Here is a 22,991-nt window from a genome sequence, read left to right as displayed (position 1 = left end):
TAAACACTGCCAAACGGCTCTATGTACTGTGAGCCTGTTGGGTCACAGAGACTAATTTTTTGCAAGTCCCTGTTACATCGAATGTTGGACACTAATTTAGAGTATTAAGCATAGACTAGTTACAAAACTAATTATACTGATAGAGACTAATTTACGAGACGAATATATTAAACCTAATTAGTCCATGATTTGATAGTGTGGTGGTACAGTAAACATATGATAATGATGGATTAATTAGGCTTAATAGATTTGTCTCACAAATTAATCTTCATCTGTGCAATTAGTTTTATAATTATCTTATATTTAAACCTCCTAATTAGCATCCGAATGTATGATGTGCCATGAATTAAACATGTGCTAATTAGTGTGTCCTCCGCGTTGGTTGCCAGCACGCTCATTGCTTGATTATATTCTCTCGTCGTACGTACGTTCACACGGTCGTCCATTTGGTAACAACGGTGCCAATGATTAGCAGCTAGCGTGTGCTGCCGTGTATATAAATGTCCATGTAACCCGAGGTACGATGGTCCGGCACGAAGCCCACAATTTTGGTTCGGCCCAACCACGGCACAGCCCGATGGTTGGTGGGTCCGGGCTGTCCCGGCCCAAGGGAACATGTCGTGGCTGGGCCGCTACTAAGGCCCGCGGGCTAGCACGGCTTACAATGTCAGCCCGGCAGCAGCCCGAGGCTTCCCCCCATCACCAGTCCCCCACAGCCCAGCGGCGATGCGGCCCAGCCGGCCAACCCAATGGCTCCCCACCTCCCCTCGCATATATAAGCGAGCGGCCGCGGCGCTCTCCCTCACCCCACCCTAACCCTAAATCATTTCCACCCACTCTCACCACCGCGTCGCTCTCGCATCGCTCTCTCCTCGTCGTCTCGTCTGGTGGCGTCCGACCTCTCCAACCCCGACTCCGGTGACCTCGATCCGCCTGCCACCGGCGAGCCGCTCCTCCTACCTAATGTCCTGCCTTTCTGCCTCTCCCTTCTCCCTCTCCCTATCTCCCCTCTAGATCTTGGTGAATATGTGAGTTCATGCCCCCGTCTGTCCCTCCTCCATCGCCCGCCATCCTTGCTAACCGGTGTGTCGTCTTCTTTGGGTGGCCCTTGTCTTCTTCGGCACCGGGCTCTGGTTGCACGGGTCGATAACCCTAACCCTAACCCTAACCCTTTTATTTTATTCTTGATTTCTCATCTTTGATCTGTTGTTTTCCTCATTCATCGCTTTGCGCAGGTCGGTAGTTGATTCGTTGTCCTCTAGCTGCGGCACAAAGCGACCAAGACGGCCCCACGCACTATTGAGGAACGGTGTTGGAGAGCCCTCCGCGATCGACGGCGCCATGGCTGCTGATGACGATATCGTCGGTCCGCTCACCGACAACGAGGACCTGATTGCGACAGGCCTGGCCCCAGAGGACGACGACGACACCCGTAAGGACACTGCTACGTTGTTCGATATCGATGTCGGTACGGCTTGTGGCAGAACCGCCCAAAATAGCACGCTTTCGGAGGCGCTCGTCTTCCACTAGACGCTAAGCACCCCAAAAGTTGGCTACATCGAACGGTTTTGTCGAGCACACCCCAAGGGAGAACTCGAACAATCATGTTTTTCATCCAGGATCCAATAATGAGAACGAGCTTACAATACTTAGTCCATTTCATACAACCAGAGTTCTCGAAAATACATTATTACAATACTAAGTTCAGAGTGCGGAATTTAAACAGTGGAATTGAAATAAACATCTAACGATAAGATACAAGGATCCATCTGTGCCCACCAGAAGAATCCTCCACACAACAGCCACTCCTCAAGCTGCACCTACAACAGAGGTAAATAAACCCTGAGTACACAATGTACTCGCAAGACTTACCCGACTAGTGGGAATAATTTCTCGACTCCAAAGGATATGATAAGCTTTATGGTTTGCTAGGTTTTCTTTTTGCGAAAAGCATTACTAGTATGAATCCTTATGTTGGTGTTTTATTAGCAGTCATGATTAGTTTATTAGCTAACCATTCTATATAAGCACCTGTTCTACTTTCAAGCAAGAGTTGAGCAATAAAATCCATTCATCCTCTTTCATCTTCCAGTTCTTACTATGGTGCTAGATCGTAGACAAGTCGTACCATATCACACGGCGATTCACGAACTAATGTATCCCATCTAGGTACCTCGAAACACACGCCCCGCTTGTATCCCAGGCACAAGCAAGATCAACTCACCACTCTCCTATCAAGGGGTCCAGGTCCTCGTCCAAACTTGGACTCCAAGCCCCCACTCCTGAGTCCCGGACTCAGTGTGGTGCTTAGACCTCCACCATCCCCGCCTCAAATCAGTCGGCCCGGAAAGAGTCGAAACCCACAACAAGAGATCAACGAGCCTTCCCACTCCCATAAGCAAGTATGCGCTCAAGATAATAAGTCTGTGACCTAACTAGAATCCACAACAACAGTCGGTCCTTAACCGATACGGACAGGGAAAACAGTGCACGCGACGAGCTCGATGGCGAACCATAGTGAAACGGCCATGCCAGCGTAGAGGAGGCAACGGTAGAGGTGCGGCTTAGGTGCGCACAACGAGGAGGGGTTCTAGGCGGGGCTAGTGGTGCAGCTAATTTGGCTCGAGACGTTGAGGAGGGGGCTGGCCACGGTGAGGGCGGTGACGGGTCTTAACGGCGCGGTGGCGGGGCGAAGCTCCAAATTGGAGCTTAGCCTTGCACGGTTCAAGTCTGGGTGGGGGCGGGCAGCGAGAGGACAAGCCTTGCACGGTTCAAGTCTGGGTGGGGGCGGGCAGCGAGAGGACATGAGAGCGCAGGCACAGGAGCATGTAATTGATGGGGGATGGCTTCTCGCATGCAGGCGGGCTGGCGCAGCAGCAAAGAAGAGGACAAGGGAGGGGCGGGAGACAGTGGGGACGCAGTCAAGGTTCGGCCTATGCTTGCTTGGCGGGACGTGGTTGTCGCGACCGGAGGGACCACGGCCGGCACTAGCCGACGACACACGCTCGAGGTCGGCGTGGCCCGCGCGCCGTAGTGCCATAAATGGCATGGCGACGGTGATTTGGCCTTGTGCGTGCAGCGTCTAGGCGGGCCAGTGGCGCAGCGTAGCGCAGCGAAGCGACGACAGCGACAACGGCGTTGTCATGGCACGACATGGAGGGCAACAGCAACGCGCGACAACGGCAGCAGGTGAGGGTAGCGCGACGTGGCGAGTCGGGCAGCCATGGCTCCACGTAGCGATAGTTTGAGGCGTCCTATGATGCGACAAGAGCGCGGGCAGCTCCGACCGACCAGCGCACGGCCACATGCGCGCTTGCACGCACCGAGCGCCATGACGTCGAGGCCGCTCGGTATGGTGATCGCGTCTGGCAAAAAAAAAAACAGCCCGAGAACACGTCGTGCACGGGTTTTAAAGCGTTCGAAACAACTACACAGTTGATCCAATCCCCAAACCACCTTCACTACTCTAAAGAGGGCACCTTAGGCTATCAACAAGAGCTAAAGAACGACACCACTCCTAAACTCAATTTTTTACAGAATAAATTACCAAACATAACTTTGTCAATCTTTTTTCATACTTAAGAAATTGACTAGTCTTGAGTTGGATTCGCTTCAAATTCTATTTCCAAGCTATTAGTAACGTTAGCTAGTGTTTTTATCTTGTTAAAACAAAAGTTGCACTATCTTCTACAAAATGTGTACTTCAAACTTTATTAAGGTGTCACATATATGTTTTATAGCATTTTTGTTCAATAAAAATTAGTTAACATCTCTACTTGCTAACTTTATAAATCGTGAATTAACTTTTCGTTTTACATTTTTATGACTCATTTAAGTTACAATGCTTTACATATCCATCACACCACATACAATATCACTTAAGTATGTTGCTCATGACATGTTTTAGCAAGTGATTGGGTGTTACACGGCTCTGTCGCAGAAGGGTATTATAGCGAAACCAATAGGAGAAGACGTGCGTAAATTGAGGGTGACCCGTCTCTCGGCAGCAGCTCGAGTTGTCCGATCGACTTGGGTGATCCGCTGGCACAGGACTTACCTTGATGGCTCGAGTGACGGGTTCAGGGAGCTCTTACCAGATATGTTCGAGTGGAATCCGGGTCCACCGTTCATGACGGGGTCGGCATAACCCGCATAGGGCATCCTACTGCTCCTTGCCCATCTCTCGACAGCGGCCTGAGCCATCTCACCGACCTAGGTGACCCGCTGGCACATGACTTTCTTGCGGAGATAGAGGATGAGATCATCCTCCCCAAAAAATTAGGTAGATAAGCCAGGCGGCGAACTCGTAACAAGTGAACAAGCTCTTAAATTTCGTTATGGTCAAACAGATTTTTAGCCCTTCTCCCCTTTTTGTATAAAAAAGGTTAATGCGTTTCGACCCTTTCCATTGTTAAGGCTGTAAAGCTCGGGGTGCGGGTGAACAAACTCTGATCATGCTGGTGAGCAAAAACGCCGTAGCCGCTAGGGCGTAGGTTTATTACAGTACGACTAGTTTTACTCAGCGTTCGTTTCCGCAACCCTTGCTTCTAGGTCTTAACGTGAGATAGGGTCGGGCATAAAGAATGTTTGCCAGGTGGATATACTCTTAGACGCGTACCGACTCTTTCCGTGGTTAAGGCTAGAAAAGCTTGTGGTGCGGAAAAAACTCTGATCACGCTGGTGAGCAAAAACGCCGTAGCCGCTGGGGCGTAGGTTTCTTGCAGTCCGATCGGTTTTACTCAGCGTCTGTTTCCGTAACCCTTGCTTTTGGGTCTTAACGTGAGAAAGGGTCGGACGTAGAAAATGTCTACCGGGTGGATATACTCTTAGACGCGTACCGACTCTTTCCGTAGTTAAGGCAAGAAAGCTCATGGTGCAGAAAAAACTCTGATCACGCCGGTGAGCAAAAACGTCGTAGCCACTGGGGCGTAGGTTTCTTGCAGTTTGACCAGTTTTACTCAGCGTCGGTTTCCGCAACCCTTGCTTGTGGGTCTTAACGTGAGAAAGGGTCGGGCATAGAGAATGTCTACCGGATAGATATGCTCATATCAGCCCCCGATTGAGGCCCGACCCCCTGTCGTTGCTGGGGTCAGGTGTCACTAAAGATCGGGGAGTTGGTAGCAAAGCTAATAAGAGAAAGTGTGCGTATATTAAGGGAAAAAACAACGTAGTTGTTCGATGTTCCAGGCGTTGACGAAGACTTCGCCATCGATGGTCTTGAGCTTGTAGGTGCCTGGTCGGAGCACCTTTGCTACGACGTACGGTCCCTCCCATGGCAGAGAGAGCTTATGGCGGTTTTTGTTGCTCTGGACGAGGTGGAGCACCATGTCCCCAACGTTAAACGCCCGACCCCGCACTTGATGGCTGTGGTACCGACGTAACGCTTGCTGGTACTTGGCCAAGCGGAGAAGGACAACGTCGTGTGCTTCATCTAGATGGTCCATGGCATCCTCGAGGGACGCCTCGACTCCTTGACCCTCGACGCTCCATAATCGAGGTCGGTCGGGAGGATAGCCTTAGAACCGTTGACCATGAAGAATGGTGTGTAGCCGGTGGCCCGGCTCGGGGTCGTCCTCAGGGTCCAGAGCACCGCGGGAAGCTCCGCGACCTATCATCTGTCAAACTTGTTCAACCGAAGAAAGATCCTAGGCTTGAGGCCCATTCGTGCGGGGGTGCGCCATGGCGGCCCAATCAACGCGGATGTGGTATTCGTCGCAGAATCAAAGGAACTTCTTTCTGGTGAACTGCGTGTCGTTGTTCGTGATGATGGAGTTCGGGACCCCAAAGCAATGGACGATATCGAGGAAGAACAACACGGCTTGCTCGGACTTGATCACGGAGATTGGTCGAGCCTCTATCCACTTTGTAAATTTGTCTACGGTGACAAGCAAGTGCGTATAGCCCCCGGACGCCCTCTTGAGAGGCTCGACCAGATAGAGCCCCCAGACCACGAACGACCACGTGATGGAGATCGTTTGGAGTGCTTGGGCTAGTGGGTGGGTCTGTCGAGCGTAGTATTTACACCCTTTGCAAGTGCGCACGATATATTCAGCGTCGGCTACCGCGGTCGGCCAGTAGAAGCCTTGCCGAAACACGTTTCCGACCAAGGTTCTAGGCGCGACATGGTGACCGCAGACCCCACCGTGGATGTCGCCCAGCAACCGCTTCTCTTGTTCGATGGGGATGCAGCGCTGCAGGATCCCGGTGTGGCTTCGCCTGTAGAGCTCGCCCTCAATAACGACAAAGGACTTGACGCGATGCGCGAGCCACCGAGCCTCCATTTTGTCTGTTGACAGCGCCTCACGGAGGAGGTAATTGAGGTAAGGCGTCCTCTAGTCGGCCAGAGGGTCGGGCTCTATCGCTGGATCCTCGTCAAGCTCCATGACTTTGGGATCGGATGAAGCCACCGGCTAGTTAGCCCCCGAGCCTAGGGCAGGCGGCCCGTCATTTGTCAATTTTGGCTCCTCGTAGCGGACTGAGGGTTTGTACTGATCGCTGACGAAGACGCCCGCCGGCACCGGCTCTCGGCCGAACACCATTTTCGCCAGCGTGTCGGCCGCCTCAAGATGTGATTGAGCTCAAGACCGTCAAACTTGTCCTCCAGCTGGTGGAATTCTCGGCAATACGCAACCATCTTGGTGTTGTGGCAGCTTGATTCCTTCATGACTTAGTCGATGACCAGCTAGGAGTCACCCCGAACGTCAAGCAGTCGGATACCCAACTCGATGGCAATGCACAGGCCGTTGATGAGTGCCTCATACTCGGCCACATTGTTGGAGGAGGGGAAATGGATGCGAACCATGTACCTCATGCGTACCCCAAGGTGCGAAACAAAGACCAGCCATTGCTGGATTGAACCCCACACATATAGCATGATACCTGGTTTAAAGTTAAGGATCAATGAAATTAGAAGAGGAATATGGTTCCTAAGTCCCAATTAATAATTTCATAAAGGATAACAAAACAACAAGTACCATTTATCACAGGAATCACAAGCAATAGATGTATCTAAAGTTGAATCATCCTCAGCTGCCACAAGTCCATTCCGAATCTTGCAATCACCATCATCCAAACAAACTAGAGGGCTCAACAAACTACTGCTTGGAGAATGCGATAAAACAGAGCAAGCCACACAATCAACTTTGTGGGACAGAGGAGTATGATTGTTTGGAAGGAGATGATGAGTGTTGTCTGAGTATTGTTACTTCTGCATCAATATAGTATGATGGGAAGGAAAGTGTGCTGCTTTCCTCTTGCACATACCAATCATCATCACAGCTGCACGAGAAGCATGAATACTTGGTTCAAAACAATGAGAAATGTAATAGAAGAAGTCATGACATGGTTTTAATTTTATTTATTAGAGCATTGGTTGGAAAACATAAGATTGGAGGAATTATAAAATAAGAAATATACAATCAAGTCATTATGGATAAATGATATGGCATGAATTCCCAAGAAAATGATGTGCATACGCACAGGCATCCAGGTATATCATAAAAATTTCCTGCTTCACATGTAAGGTGACTCAAATATCACTTTTTGTTACTTTGCTCAAAATGATATCAAGGGCAAGCTTTCACTGGTATTGTGATTCAAAAACTTCAAACCAGTCCTCTATTTTTATTGATAATGAAAACACAACATCCTGAGATAAAAAGGCAAAAACATATGATAGAAATAGGCTGCCTAAGAACTTAGGAGAAAACAGGGGGAGCGCAGAATATATATATATAACATAAACAATTAAGGATACTAGTGTTAAACTAACATGTGTGCATACCAGAAGTACAAAAAAATTGCTGCTATTGGCCTATACCTGGTTAAAGAGTATTCATCTTCGTCGGTAGCTCCAATTGTACCATATACCTTCACCAATGAAATAGCAATATCAAACAATTAGTGCAATTCTACCTTCCAAGGTGAGACATTGAGATAAACTTTTCTACAACAGAATTCTTCCACAGGTATTATGAATTCAGCAAAGGAAAGATTGACAATAAAATATATTTGCTACTTACTGGAGTGCATGTTATGTGTTGGAATTCACTTTTGCAAAGGGGGCACCGCTTTGTGATGGCAGCCCAGTTGTCAATGCATGTATAGCAAAACCTGGCATTTGGAATTCAGATATCTATGCATCACATTACAGTTATAAAGGGATTTTCATAAATTTCGGAAACCAATTACTTCCTCCATTCCAAATTATATGACATTTTGGCTTTTCTAGATACATTACTTCTACTATGTATCTAGGCATAGTGTATATCTAAGTGCATAGCAAAAGCTATGTATCTAGAAAAGCCAAAACATCTTATAACTTGGAACATCTTATAACTTGGAATGGAGGGAGCGCTATATTGGTACTTATGCTAATGCAAGTACTTTTCTAAACTTCTTATATTATGCTGCATAAATTAAGTGCCAAGAGAATAGAATGAATGGTTACTAATCCAAAATAAGAGCATGCAACTCTAGCAGACAGGAACATCATTTGGAACTGAAGTGTTTGACCATCAAATGTAACAGGCAAGACAAAGAACTGAAATAAGCAAGTAACGGTGGATTATAGCCACAGACAGCGCAGGATCAAATGAGAATGACAAGCTTAGGTTAGGTATCAGGACTACAGATTTCATTATCGAATACTGATCTGCCCAATAATATATATTCCAAGTCCCCAAGTAGTTAAACAATGTTGATCCTGAAGAACTTAATGCAATATGTACTAACAGGAGGTGATGAATCAAATCCTAGAAACTACAAATATGCAATCGAAGACCTACTAGTGTGAGCAACAATCCAAGACTCCTCTGTCAACGATGATGTCTCTACAAATGCCACAACTCATTCTCCGATGAAATTTTTTCCTGCAGAACAGTTTGATGGACCATATTATAGGACAAACATAATTGTGCAAGGAAACATGGACTAAAGACTAGTTAGCAGTACTACTACAGTAACTGGACTATGCTATTCTTATCTTACCAAGTTAGCAGCAGTATATTTCTCTTACATCTACTTAAAACATTGTCACTACACACTTTGATCCCAGAAGAAGCAAGGTTGGATAGCAACATCTGTGACGTATAAACCAGTGGCAGAGCTTCGAGTCTGAAAAGACTAGTGCCAAAAGTAGCGCATAAAGCAATCCACCCTTATTTTTAATTTGGCATATAGATAGGAAATCCTTTTTTTTCATTTGTTGAGTTCAAAATTACCTTAGGTCATAATTTACAAGTTACAGCCATTATCAACTGGTGTTTCTTTAGGTCCTAGGCAACTGATAATGCCAACAAAATACTTTCCATCCTAACCGAAAATAGATACCTAGTACTAGTAAACATATCCACTACAGGAAGATATTAGTTCGACCATAATACTTGGTGCTCGATATTAATCGTAAGAACACTTAAGATCACAACAAAAATGTATTGTGGCATTAAGCAATTGATTTCGAGCTGGTTTGGAAATTGAACCAATAAACAATAAATTTACTCTTCATTTTATTATCTAATTCTAGAACAATTGAACAAATGTAATGCAAGATGCAATATAAATAAAACTATATTTCAATTCACTGTGTGCTATTGATTGTAGCAATCTAGCTTCAACCAAAATAGAAAATGGATGGGGATTGGGGTGTGACTGAACAAGAGCAAAAGAGTGACAGACTGAGGGATTGCAGAAAGGTGGTGAAATGTGCAGAAAATGGAATTCCCATGTATAACAAAGAGATCATTGTTAGTGTGGCTTTTCGTCTCTCCAATCCCCCATCACAAGGTGGCAATGTCCAAATAATTCAAAAAAAAAACTTGCAGTTTGATGTAGGCATTGCTTCTTCATGCTATAGGAAGTTAGCAACACAACTAGTAGCCAATGCGGTGAACTGACACAGAGACACCAGTCCATACCCTGCAAGCTATCATGACCTGCTCTATATAACAAACGAATCATGGTCTGATTGAACAACAAAATATACGCTCCAAACATAAGGAAGAAAGATAGCATCACAGCTTCCGGGAACTACTATCTGCATAGCATTAGTTCATTCCTCACTGAACAACTCAATTAGCAATACCAGCACTAGGATGACAACCGAAAAGGAAATTCAGCAACAGCAAAGCAATATTCACTCCACTAGTTCACTAAGCACAAGTAAAAGCTTTGAAGGCGCACAGTACCAGGTCTTCCATCTGTCCCAGAGTTCCGCTCGACTCTCCATCAACATCCATTTCCCACGGGAACATTTTGGTTGAGCTTTGGCACAGCAAAGGAGGCTGCGAGCACAAGCCAAAATCAGCAACTATTCAAGCTGGGTGGAGCCTCGCAGTACGATCGCTTGCCACTGGAATTGGGGTAACCTGGAACCAATCAGTGCCTGGGTATCACCGGCTCCGGCGAGCGGGCAGCCCTGTCAGCGATGGGAAGTTGGATTAGATGAGTACCCCTCCTTGATTTAGCGCCGCGCCGCCCCCAGTGGCCCTCTCCTCGATGTGACCGAGCCGCTGCCTGAGCCCCGATGTGGGTGCGCCGCTGCTCGATCTGGCCAGAGGCCGGCGCTAGCGTCCGATTTTCTCCAGCGCTACGCTCGATTCGGCGAGCTGCGGGTGGCGTGATGCTTAGCCCACGGCTAGGGCCACATGGACTGGGATGGCGCGGGGTGTTGGGCGGCGTCGGCGACTCGGCGTCCCAGCGACGCCGCCGGTCGTGGCTTCCTCCAAGAGAAGGGGGAAAAAGGATAAAATGCCGTTTCGTCGTTGGGCCATATCATCTCGATCGAACGAACGCTCGGCCCAACCCAGACCTGAGGGCGTCATGAGTACTCATGACCCTGGCTGGGCCTTGTAGAGGCCTAACCAAACCAAGATTTTTTTTCTCTCCAAGTGAGGCATTATTCGTTGAGATTTTTGGGAACCGTAGGTTTTTTAGGTAGCAGGTGAGAAATTATATTTTTATTTCATTCAATCCAATACAAGTAGGCTTTTGGAAGGATAGAGATAAAGTTCATGAGTCATGATAAAGAATTTTCATAGGTCAACGAAAAAATGAAACTTTTTATTTTATTATGCATGTGTTTTGTCTACTCTAACGGTGCTTACTATATTGTGCTTATAATATATAAGGCATCTCTAATAGCACTTAGATCTAGCTGAATAGTGAAAAAAAAATAAGAAGCTAATATGAAGCCAAGAGATAATCTCATGTTTCACAAAACTAACTTCTCTCTCACACAACACAATGTCTGCTTCTCTCTCTCCTCAATGTTTGCTAGCTTAGAGCTAGTGCTAACTCATATTGCTAGGACACCTCTAATGATAACTTGTGACCCAGTTGAGACGAGTCTGGCCCCGGCAACGGTATGGAAAAAGCCTCAGCCAACACGAACTCAGCCATGGCACATCTAATATGTGTTGAAGGAAAAAGCAGCAGAGAGTGGATAAACATGTGTGCACCACTTTACAGATATTCAACGGTGTACAGACGATGATGATGTTATTCCCTTCATCTCCGTCTTCCCACCAAATGTTGAGCAAGATTCATCAAACTAAACCCCGAGATGAAACCAGCATAAAAAAATTAGAGTGGGTCTATCATGTTCCTCTCGTCCTAAATAGAGGCCTTGTTTGGATCCCATCAGTTTTTTCAGTTTTTAATAACCTGGCTTTTAGAAATTGGTTGGGATCTAAACACCCTCAGTTTTTACTGTCAGTTTTTGTCATTCTTAAAAACTAGAAAACTGTTGATACCAAGGGTTTGCTAATTTTTGTGACTTATGGAGCAATAAATAAAGTCAGATTCTTCACCCCACTAACTTTTACTCCGAATCTAGATTTTTACGAACAAGATGCAAAACCTGGTCGGTAGAGATGAAAACGGTATGTATATTTTCCGACCGTATTCGAAACCGAATCCGTTTAGAGGGGTTAAGATCTGTCCGTATCTGAATCCGGATATCCAACATCCGATACCGTATCCGTATCCAAATACTCAAATCGCATATTTATAATGTCAATATCCAATCGTATCCCATCCGACATAGTTGACACTATCCGTATTCAAATCCAAATCCGAATAAAAATATAAAAATAAATATAATATTATCCGATCCGTTTTCATGGTAAGAATCCGAAACTGATGAGACAGCTGCGAGAAGCGTGACGTCACGGACGTCGAGCTGGCTCCGCGAGGTCCACAGTGCGTGCCGAAAACAAAAGGGAAAAGAATATCGAATCCAACACGGCATCGAGGTGTGCTGTGTCCGTCCGTCCAGCCCGAACCCCAAAGCGGGCCCACCCGCCATACACACAGTATTCACGCACGTGCCGCTTTGGATCCGAACGGGCACCGCAAGGGCAGGGCAAGCAACGGCCGCCGTTCCGATCCGCGTGCTGTGCCCCTGCCCGGTGGCCCCGCTCCACCTCGAACGAACCGCACTGCCACCCCGTACGCGTCCGGGACTCTCGCTCTCCGCGTGGCGCAGCCGCCAAGTCAAGTCTCCTCCGCCCCCCCCCCCCCCCCCCCCGCTTCGTTCCGTTCGTCAGCCACCCCCAGAACACCCACCCACCCAACCGCGGACGACGAGCGAGCCCTTTTACGGTTCCGCTTCGGCGCTTCCCTTTGTTGCCTTGCCGCTTGCCCCCAACCAACAATCCCGAGAGCCCTTAAGCTTCTTTCGGCGTCGCCGTCAACCCTCGCCGGGACTCCGATTTCTTTTTTCCTACACAGGCGGCCAAGGTCCGGTCTTTCAATTCGGTCTTTCTTCACTCGTGTGTGTTTGCGGCGGAGGCGGCGATCCCGATGGGCGCCGCGCGGGGAGAGGAGCAGGAGGAGGGGGAGAGGGAGTGCGGCGAGCAGTACCCGTCGTGGTACGTGAGCCGGGAGGAGATCGAGCGCGGTTCGCCGTCGCGGCGGGACGGCGTCAGCGCGGCCAAGGAGGCCAAGCTCCGGGCCACCTACTGCTCCTTCATCCGCGACGTCTGCATCAGGCTCCAATTGTGAGTGACTGTCCTTCTCAACCCCCCCCCCCCCCCCCCCCCCCCCCCCCCCCACACACACACACACACACACACCAGTCGCGGTTTCGTCGCTGGCTGGTTGGCTGCGTTCGGTTCAATCTTAGTAGTTTAGTTTGTAGAACTTTAAATGGTATTATTATGCCAACTACGGTCGAATTGCATTGCATTGTGCTCTGCTCTGTCGGTCTTTCACTGACCAAAGAGGCCCTCTTTCTGCCATTGCAGGCCGCAGATTACAATCGCCACGGCGATCATGCTCTGCCACCGCTTCTACCTCCGCCAGTCTCACGCCAAGAACGAGTGGCAGGTAAGATATGCGCAGTATAATTATATAATAATGCACGCCTACTTACTTGCCTGTTGCCCTCGTGGCAGCACCCACCCAATATTCCTATGGGAGGTTTTATTTGCATCCTGCACATTGGTCTCTGGAGTAAACAAGCACTGTTAATTATTGTTGCTTTGTTTTAATGAACATAGGGTATGCTGTAACCACTCGGCAAAGCCACAAAGAGGGGTGATTTTCTTTTTTTCTGTATAACATGACCTGATTTATGTAGATTAAGATTGGTAGAGAATGTATAGCACTTGCCTTATCTGAATTCACCAATTGGGGCCAAACCGTTATTTATCACTAATGAATTATGACCATTCATCCTTAAGCTATTTGCTTGCCATATATGATGTATATATAAAAAAAAAAAAAAAAAACTTGACCTGCGGGGGGTAAGACGGCCCCCGGGCATTGCCTGGTAGAGAAGATCTCTCACGCAGATCAAGAAAACCCCCGAACCTCCGCCCCTGCACCCTTACACGGGACCGTTCACCATGTGAGTTGGTTCGGAACCACCGTGCTTTGAGTGAGTCGGACGAGGGGTTTTTTTTTTACCCAGGCCACGTAAATCCGCTCCCACTGGGAGTCGAACCCGGGTCACTGGGGTGCCATCCGGCCGCTCTAGCCATTTGGCCAAGATATATGATGTATATATAAGTGCATCCTTAAATGATTGGAGTAACCGAAGGAGCAATTTAAATATTTTTTTCATATTATATATAAGAATTTAAGGAGTAACCGAAGGAGCAATTTAAATATTTTTTTTCATATTATATATAAGAAGCTTGGCCTTCTCTGCAATAGCTTTCACATTTCAGTAAAATGAATCCTGTACTTGCCTATTATTTTCCATCAGGGCAACTAACTAACTTTTTCCCTTCATTTTCACGGAGAGATTAACTAATTTCTTTTTCTTGTGTAGATACAAAATATTTTTCATTATGGCTATCAGACCCTAACATTACCTGACTATGTAACCTTTGCTGGGGGTTAGTCGAGGGTAGTGTGTGTCATAAGAAAAACACAGAAGTGTGTGGGTCTACAGATATAATCAAGGTGGCTTCATTTGAAATATGTCCACATGTGTGTACTTCACTCTGGTACACATTAAGTGGTGTACTGGTCGCTTGGGTGGTATAAACTGCCATGATGCTTCTTTTTTTTTCAAAAAAAGAAAAGAAAAGCTGAAACATGAGTTTGTAATCGTTCCCGAGGAGTCGAGCAGTTTCACCTTCACAAATAAGGGGTCTGGGTGTGAGTTTTAGTTAAAGCAATTTACCCAGAGCACCTAAATTGCAATCGTGGACGAAGGTGTGATTGTTTTGGAGCAACTTTATCGAACTTGAAGCAGCACTTTCTAATAATACTCGTATCAGTAAGTATTAGCAACTTCTTGTACTACTATCTAATTCCTTTGTGGTAAATTTAATCGAATTTAGGCTCTACATATTATTCTTTGGTCCATGAATATATGTCCCCTAAAATACCGCATGCATTTGAGTGCTCTATTTTCAGCAATACAATTTTTTACCATTTCCTCCATTCTCTTGGTTAGCTAACAGTTGAAGATTACTTACCATTTACCAACCCTCTGTGTTTTTCAGACTGTTGCAACTGTTTGTGTATTTCTTGCTTCAAAGATGGAAGACACACCTTGCTTATTAAAACATGTGGTCATTGTGGCATATGAAACAATGTACCAGAAAAACCCTGATGCTGCTAAGAGAATCCACCAGGAGGTATCTAATTTTCTTCACCTTTTGCACTATTATTACTCCTTGTGTCAAGGGCGTTATGATCTAGGGTAGCTGGCCCTCGACTACGGAGTTCGTAGTCTCGGTCCGTCGTCTTCTCCGGCGAGGTTGCCCCCTGCCGCAGGCTTGTTCTTCTCCGGCAGGTTTTCCCTGGCCGCAGGCTTGAGAGAGAGATAGAAGAATAGATTGATAATTCTTGACCCCCAGAGTTTGGTTACAGCAGTATATATATATATGGCCTAAGGCCCAACCGACTAGAGTCCTAAGCTCCCTAATTATAGAAATAATAAAATAGATAACAATCTGGACTTTCTAACTTTAGCCGCCCGTGGCCGGCTCGGATTGCTCCCTGGCCACGCGCTCAGCCGCCCGGCGCATGTCGCGGGCACGCCTGCGCCTGGTGTAGGCTTGACCCCACATGACATCTCTCCATCCCTCGACGAGCAGCTTGTCCTCGAGCTGCAGGGACGGGTACTTCACACGAAAGGGCTCCAAGTCTTCCCAGGTTGATGATGAAGCAGGCTCTCCTTTCCACTGAACGAGCACTTGAGGTACACCGCGGGCCAACCGAGTGCGCACCGCTCGTTCCGGTTCTGGTTCCACAGCGCCATTGTGGATGGTAGGCAGGGGCGGTGGAGCAGCAGGAGGTTCGCCCACCCACTTCTTCAACAGCCCAACATGAAAAACATCATGAAGCTTGGCACGGGGTGGCAGCTCCAGCCGGACTGCAACCTCGTTGATGAGCTATGTGACGCGATAAGGACCGAAAAAACGCTGCCGAAGCTTGCCCTTGGACGCCTGTGATAGGGACGCGATAGGACGATGACGAAGGCGTAGCAGTACCCAGTCACCGACGCTGTAGGAGACCGCCCGATGACGCTTGTCATAGTGCAGTTTGTGGACGGCCTGCGCTTGCTCCAGCCGGACACGGACATCAGCCAGGAACTCTTCTCGTTCCACCATGGACTTGGCCACCGCAGCAACACGCGTCTCACCCGGTTCGTAGGACCGAATGGAAGGAGGATCACGGCCATACACCACCCTGAATGGCGTATCACGAAGAGACGACTGGTACGCTGTGTTGAACGTGTACTCAGCCCACGGAAGCCACCGAAGCCATTGTCAAGGGCGGTCGCCTGTGAGACACCTCAGGTACATGATGATAACTCGGTTAGCCGCCTCGGACTGCCCATCGGACTGCGGGTGAAACGCAGTCGTCATATGCAGTTTGGTGCCCATCAAACGCATGAGCTCGCGCCAGAACGTCGACGTGAAGACCGGGTCGCGGTCTGACACCAACGACTGAGGAACACCGTGCAGACGAACGATGTCGGCGAAGAAGGCTTGCGCGACGGACTCGGCGGAGTACGGGTGCGCCAGGGGAATAAAGTGGCTATACTTGCTGAAGCGGTCGATCACCGTGAGAATCACCGACTTCCCGCGGACGCGTGGAAGAGCTTCCACGAAGTCGAGGGCGACGTCCGTCCACACGCCCTGTGGCACGGGCAGAGGTAGAAGAAGTCCGGCCAGGTGCAAGTGCTCAGACTTGTACCGTTGACAGACCACGCAGGAGCGCACGATATCCTGCACAAGCTGTTTCATGTTAGGGATGTGAAAATCACGACGCAGCCGGTGAAGTGTACGCTGGACGCCCTCATGGCCGTCCTCGTGAATGGCCGCCATGATCTCCTGGGCCAAGGGCGAGACCGGGGGAATGTACAGGCGTCCCCCGAACTGCACCATGCCGTCAACCAGCGACCATGGGGCTCCGCGAGCGCCGCCGGTAATCTCCTCACGTAGCGCCACCAAAGCCGGGTCGGTGTCGTGGACGAGCCGTAGCCTGGAGATGAAGTCGAAATGCGGCGACGAAACAGACAGCAGGAGGCCCTCCTCCTCCGTGTCGCGGCGAGACAGCGCGTCGGCCACCACATTGGCCGTGCCCGGCTTGTACTCCACGACGAAGTCGAACCCGAGCAACTTCCCCACCCAATGGTGCTGAGGTATAGTTGCTAACCTCTGATCAAGCAAATATTTGAGGCTGTAGTGATCAGTCTTGACGACGAAACGGTGACCCCAGAGGTATGGGCGCCAGTGGCGAACGGCGTGGACGATCCCGATGAGCTCCCGCTCATACGCAGCGAGGGCGCGGTGTCGAGGTGCAACGGGCCTGCTGAAGAACGCGACCGGATGGCCCTCCTGAATCAGCACGGTGCCGAACCCGTGCGTAGAGGCATCGCACTCCACGGTGAAGGCCTTGGTGAAGTCCGGCATGGCGAGGACGGGGGCCGACGTCACCGCGGCCTTGAGCGCCGTAAATGCCGCTGCGGTCTCATCGCCCCAAGAGAACCCCTCCTTCTTGAGGAGAGCCGTCAGTGGCGCCGCGATGGCTCCGTAGTTGCGGACGAACTTGCGGTAGTAGCCCGCCAAGCCGAGGAAGCCGCGGACCGCGCGCGTCGAGCGAGGCACCGGCTAGTCGTGAATGGCCTGTACCTTGGCCGGGTCCATGGCCACCCCCTCCACGGATATGACATGGCCTAGGTAGGAGACCGACGTGACGCCGAAAGCGCACTTGGAGCGCTTAACGAAGAGATAGTGATGTCGAAGCTCGGTGAAGACTGCGCGCAGGTGACGAAGGTGATCTGCCCATGTCTTGCTATAAATCAATGTCATCAAAGAACACGAGCACAAACCGGCGGAGGAACGTGCGAAGAACGTCGTTCATGAGGGACTGGAACGTGGCCGGCGCGTTGCACAAGCCGAACGGCATCACCAAGAACTCGTACAAGCCGTCGTGCGTGCGGAACGCCGTCTTGTGGATGTCCTCCGGGCTCATGCGCACCTGGTGATACCCCGAGCGCAGATCCAACTTGGTGAAGAAACGTGCGCCATGGAGCTCGTCGAGGAGCTCGTCCACCACCGGGATCGGGAAGGCGTCCTTGACGGTGAGCGCGTTCAGGGCGCGGTAGTCGACGCAGAACCGCCAGGAGCCGTCCGCCTTCTTGACGAGGAGAACCGGAGAAGAGAACGCCGAGTTGCTGCGACGCACGACGCCCTGCTTGATCATGGCGGCGCACTGGCGCTCGAGCTCGTCCTTGTGTGCCGTCGGGTACCGGTACGGGCGAACCGCCACCGGAGCCGCGCCCTGTTTGAGGACGATGCGGTGAGCACGGCCCCGCGGTGGTGGTAAGCCCTGAGGCTCGGCGAAGACGTCGGCGAAGGAGTCGAGGAGGCCGTCGAGGATGGCGTCGTCGGAGGACGCGGCGTGGAGGGCCGGTGCGCGCACGGTCGCCACGCCGGACCAGCACACCTCCCGGCCACCCTGCTGGAATGAGAAGGTGTGGGTAGCGACGTCCCACGCGATGCGTCCCAAAGGTTCCATCCATTGGGTCCCCAAGACCATGTCGTAGCCAGCGAGGGGCATGACGTATAAGTCGACATCGAACGTCATGCCCTCGATGGATATGGCCGCTTGTCGAAGAACGCCAGGGCACGCCACCCGCTCGCCGTTCGCGACCGTCGCAGTGAGACGCGGCCGCGGCCGAATAGCGAGCCCCGTGCGTAGAGCAGCCGCCTCGCCGATGAAATTGTGCGTAGAGCCGGTGTCCACTAGGGCGATCAGCGACGCGTCGCCAAGGACGACCCTCAGCAGGATTGGAGTCCCCACTGGCACGCCCGCCACCGCGTGTAGGGAGAACACCGGCGTCTCGGTGTCAGCCGAAGCGTCAGCTTCGTCGTCGTCGTCGTCGTCCACGCTGTCCACAAAAAACAAGCGCTTGCACACCTTGTTATGTCCGCGGTAGAACTTCTCGTCGCAGTTAAAACATAGCTGAAGTCGGCGGCGTTCCTCCTGTTCGGCCTGGCTGAGACGCCGGACGGGCCGACCTTCCACCGTTGCCGTGGGCGCTGCTGGTTTGGCCGCGGGCTGGGCCACCGGGCACGGCGCGGCCGAAGGCAGCACCCCGCGGTTTGAAGGCCTCGGCGTGGCGGTGTAATACTGTTCCAGCATCTCCATCTGACGAGCGAGACTCATGGCAGACGAAAGGGTCTGCGGATTCTGGTTTTGCACCTGGAGGCTGAGTGGAGGGAGCAGGCCCCCTGTGAACAGCTGCACCCGCTGGGCTTCATCGAGGCGACCAGCCCTGGGAAGGAGAGCTTGGAAACGGTCTTGGTACTCCTCGACCGTGCCCGTGCGCCGGCAGGAGGCGAGCTCGAAGAGGGGGGCCGCACGCAGCGGTGGCCCAAAGCGGAGGTTCAGCAGCTCCTTGAAACGAGCCCACGGCGGCGTGCCCTCGTCCGTCTGTACCTGCATGTACCACAGCTGCGCGGCGTCTTGGAGATTGTACGATGCCATCCATGTGCGCTCCTCCGGCATGATGCGCTGCTGCGTGAAGAAGGACTCGCACTGGTTTAAGAAAACCAGCGGGTCACTCTTGCCGTCGTAGCGCGGGAACTCCGGCCGCCAGTGCTTGGCTGGCCTGTCCTGGTGGTGCTCGCCCCCGGATCCTGAACGCTCGCCTGGCGCCGAGGCTGTGGAGACGGTGAGATCGGCGATCGCCTTCGCATTGGCCGCAATAGCCTGCTGCATGTCGGCGACGTTCTTGGTGAGGTTGTCGATTGAGGTCTTGAGGTCGTCACCCATGGTGCCGGCGCAGGATGCAACCGACGAGGAGGGCGAAGGTGGAGTAGCGGCGGCGGCTGGTGGTGGTAGATCGGAAGCAGAGGAGGTGGCTGCAGGCGCTAGGGTTGCTGCAGGTGGGGGGGATGAGGATCGATGTGACCGTGATACCAGGTTGTCAAGGGCGTTATGATCTAGGGTAGCTGGCCCTCGACTACGGAGTTCGTAGTCTCGGTCTGTCGTCTTCTCCGGCGAGGTTGCCCCCGGCCGCAGGCTTGTTCTTCTCCGGCAGGTTTTCCCTGGCCGCAGGCTTGAGAGAGAGATAGAAGAATAGATTGATAATTCTTGACCCCCAGAGTTTGGTTACAGCAGTATATATATATATATATATATATATATATATATATATATGGCCTAAGGCCCAACCGACTAGAGTCCTAAGCTCCCTAATTATAGAAATAATAAAATAGATAACAATCTGGACTTTCTAACTTTAGCCGCCCGTGGCCGGCTCGGATTGCTCCCTGGCCACGCGCTCAGCCGCCCGGCGCATGTCGCGGGCACGCCTGCGCCTGGTGTAGGCTTGACCCCACATGACACCTTGACACTTGGCCTGTTGCTTTTGTGATGTTTGATTGACTTATTTACTGTGCCAACTTTTGTTTCCAATGAAAAGCAGGAAGTTCTTGCAAAGCAGAAAGCACTGATTTTGGTGGGGGAGACACTATTGCTTTCAACCATTAGGTTTGATTTCAATATACAGCATCCTTATGAACCACTAAAGTTCGCTCTGAAGAAACTGGGGATCGTCCAGAAGGAACTGAGACAATCTGCCATGAGTCTTATTAATGATACGTAAGTTGTTTGAGCTATTCTGTTAAACATTCTTCTTGGAATTGGCAATCTGAGCTGGTTTGACACTTATACATGCAGGCTTCCGACTACTTTAGTTGTGCAGTTCAAACCACACTACATAGCTGCTGGATCACTATGCCTTGCTGCCAAATTTCACAACGTTGATCTTTCCCAGAATGAGATAATATGGTGGCATGTGTTCGATGTTGCTCTAGATCCGTTGAAAGGTACACAGCAGATGAAGTTATTTTCTCTTTATCATTCACTGAGCTATATCAGTTATGTATTCTCACTACCATCACTTTCCTGTCATGTCTGACAATCAAATACATCTGCAGTTGTTGTGCAGCAAATGTTTCAGTTATTTAAGAAAAGAGCCCCATGCTCCATGGGTCCTGTTATCAATCCAGTACCAACTTCAAGTACGATGGATAAACATCAGATCAAGCCGACTCCAACTCCAATGGATAAGCATCAGATCAAGCAGATTCCAACTCCAGCTCCAATGTATAGACATCAGATCAAGCCGATTCCAACTCCAATGGATAAACAGCAGAGCAATCTCGCTCCAACTCCGATGGATAAACAGCAGATCAAGCTGGCTGCAGCTCCAGCTCCAATGTATAGACATCAGATCAAGCCGATTCCAACTCCAATGGATAAGCAGCAGAGCAATCTAGCTCCAACTCCGATGGATAAACAGCAGATGAAGCCAGCTCCAACTCCGATGGATAAACAGCAGATCAAGCTGGCTGCAGCTCCAGTTCCGACGGATAGGCGGTGGATAGTAAGCACCCCAGTTCCTGCTCTGAGGCACACACAATCTTCAAGGAGAAGTTTTAGCAATAGCAATAGCAATACAGAGGTTTCTAGTTGTGTGACTACGAGCAGTTCATTTAACAAGAATTCCACAAGCAGGTCACCAAGGAATGAAGGGAATTGGTACCGAGGAAAGAATGAAGAGAATCCGTATTGGCGAAGACACATAAATCATAACTTGGAGCATAGGTTAGAAGAACGGTCTAATCAGAGAACTCTGAGGTCTGATCTTGCTTACCTTGTTCGTAGTGGGCCAAAGGATACAAATGCAACAGAGATCAAGAATCTGACCAGACAGAAGAGAAGAATTCAAGAGGTTGGAGGGCTCCCAACTCCAGTTTATATGACTGATACAAACGCTTGGAGGCAAGTTAGTGGTGTAATTGTTTTTGAAACAACTTCATCTCGGCAGAAACAGAAGGTCGAGAGAAGATGAAACATAGGAGTTGCCATTTTCATTTGGTATACAGAGGCTCGGGTCTCTGCTAGACTGCTACTTTGAGGTAAAGGTGCCTAATGTTGACGGGTCTGTAAATTAAGTTACCCGTGCACATCAAATGCACCCAGCTTGCACTGAAATGCCATATTATCTCCATGTACAAGGCTTATTTAGTCTTATAGGCACGAATGGATAGTGATGGAGATAGCTGATTTTGGGCACCTAGTGTCATCTTTTATTTTAGACTGAGCTGTGTGGCTCAAACAAATTTTGTAGTGTATATATAATTTTGTAGCAATGTCCATGTCTATATACAAATGGTTGGTGTTCTAATTCTGTTTACATGTTCTTAGGTCGTCCAATGCTATGTACACTGTGGTTGTCTTTCCTGCGAGTTCTCACTTCTCAGTTGGTATTTTTGGTTTATCCTTTTAGTGCCTCAGTGAAAATTGCTTCCCGTTTGAAACCTCTCATGTTCAACGAGGAGATTGACAGTGTTTTGGCCGTCGACACAATTACCAACTTCTAAAGGTCTATGTAGTCAACTGAAACATAGAGCTAGGGAATAGTGTTGTGGACATGCAGATGCAATATGCTTTAATTAGAGAGCCTGATTTATACAAAAAGAACAGGCAGATTTTGTACAGCCTGATGGCATAATGTTAGTCATTGTTGTATTATATAAATAAACAAGAACTGGGCTATGTAGCTAACGATTTCTTGACGCCAGAGCCTTTGATGCCATATTAAACAAGAGTGGGCTCTTCGACGTAGCTTCTAATAGACATTGTTGAACAGCTGCATTATTGGCCTTCATGCTGAAAGGTGGTGGGTGCCTTTGTTTGCTTCGTCAATGCTTTGGCTCGCGATTGGAAAGACCAGTGCCTTTCTGTAAAAAAATACTATCGATGCACCCGGAGACGGCATACAACAGCTTAAACAAGCAGCTAGAGAGAATCCTTTCTGAGTACTCCAATTCAGCAGCACACATAGTCCCAACTGGAAACATCAGCCGAACACCTAAAAGCACGCCGTACTCCGGGCCGGAGATGGCCGGCCGTCCACCTCGATGATCGATTATGTACATGTATTATCCTAATAATTACTACACTCAGCAAAACCAGCATTCTTCACCATGCATTGCATAGAACATCAA

At 49.5% G+C, this 22,991-nt stretch overlaps 2 protein-coding genes across 13 annotated transcripts; one reads left to right on the top strand and one right to left on the bottom strand.

Annotated features, from left to right (window-relative positions):
* Nucleotides 1-1,662: 1,662 nt before the first annotated feature.
* Nucleotides 1,663-10,734, bottom strand: LOC136462681 (uncharacterized). 10 transcript variants are annotated; one of them, XR_010760794.1, is made up of 8 exons: nucleotides 10,365-10,734; nucleotides 10,185-10,280; nucleotides 8,787-8,870; nucleotides 8,022-8,112; nucleotides 7,820-7,869; nucleotides 6,975-7,278; nucleotides 6,807-6,879; nucleotides 1,663-1,820 (listed from the first exon to the last, which is right to left on the bottom strand). XR_010760794.1 is itself a non-coding variant. In XM_066461746.1 (4 exons), the coding sequence occupies exons 1-4, from the start codon at nucleotides 10,229-10,231 to the stop codon at nucleotides 7,137-7,139; spliced, it is 330 nt and encodes a 109-aa protein (XP_066317843.1). In that variant the 5' UTR covers nucleotides 10,232-10,734; the 3' UTR covers nucleotides 6,899-7,136. The 10 variants fall into 10 exon arrangements, 1 of the variants encoding a protein (XP_066317843.1); XR_010760795.1 differs by having other exon boundaries at nucleotides 10,449-10,734; XR_010760793.1 differs by having other exon boundaries at nucleotides 10,185-10,734.
* A 1,807-nt stretch (nucleotides 10,735-12,541) lies between these two features.
* Nucleotides 12,542-22,185, top strand: LOC136466602 (cyclin-T1-1-like). Of its 3 annotated transcripts, XM_066465060.1 has the most exons (7): nucleotides 12,945-12,998; nucleotides 13,245-13,326; nucleotides 14,276-14,728; nucleotides 14,958-15,092; nucleotides 20,399-20,577; nucleotides 20,656-20,804; nucleotides 20,916-22,185. In XM_066465060.1, the coding sequence occupies exons 4-7, from the start codon at nucleotides 14,994-14,996 to the stop codon at nucleotides 21,830-21,832; spliced, it is 1,344 nt and encodes a 447-aa protein (XP_066321157.1). In that variant the 5' UTR covers nucleotides 12,945-12,998; nucleotides 13,245-13,326; nucleotides 14,276-14,728; nucleotides 14,958-14,993; the 3' UTR covers nucleotides 21,833-22,185. The 3 variants fall into 3 exon arrangements, with proteins under 3 accessions (XP_066321156.1, XP_066321155.1, XP_066321157.1); XM_066465059.1 differs by lacking the exon at nucleotides 14,276-14,728 and having other exon boundaries at nucleotides 12,542-12,998; nucleotides 20,402-20,577; XM_066465058.1 differs by lacking the exon at nucleotides 14,276-14,728 and having other exon boundaries at nucleotides 12,542-12,998.
* Nucleotides 22,186-22,991: the final 806 nt, after the last annotated feature.

This window comes from Miscanthus floridulus, chromosome 7, assembly GCF_019320115.1.
Source record: "Miscanthus floridulus cultivar M001 chromosome 7, ASM1932011v1, whole genome shotgun sequence".
NCBI classification, from domain to species: Eukaryota; Viridiplantae; Streptophyta; class Magnoliopsida; order Poales; family Poaceae; genus Miscanthus; species Miscanthus floridulus.
The sequence above is the reverse complement of the archived record's forward strand: the minus strand, read 5'-3'. Positions and strand labels throughout refer to the sequence as shown.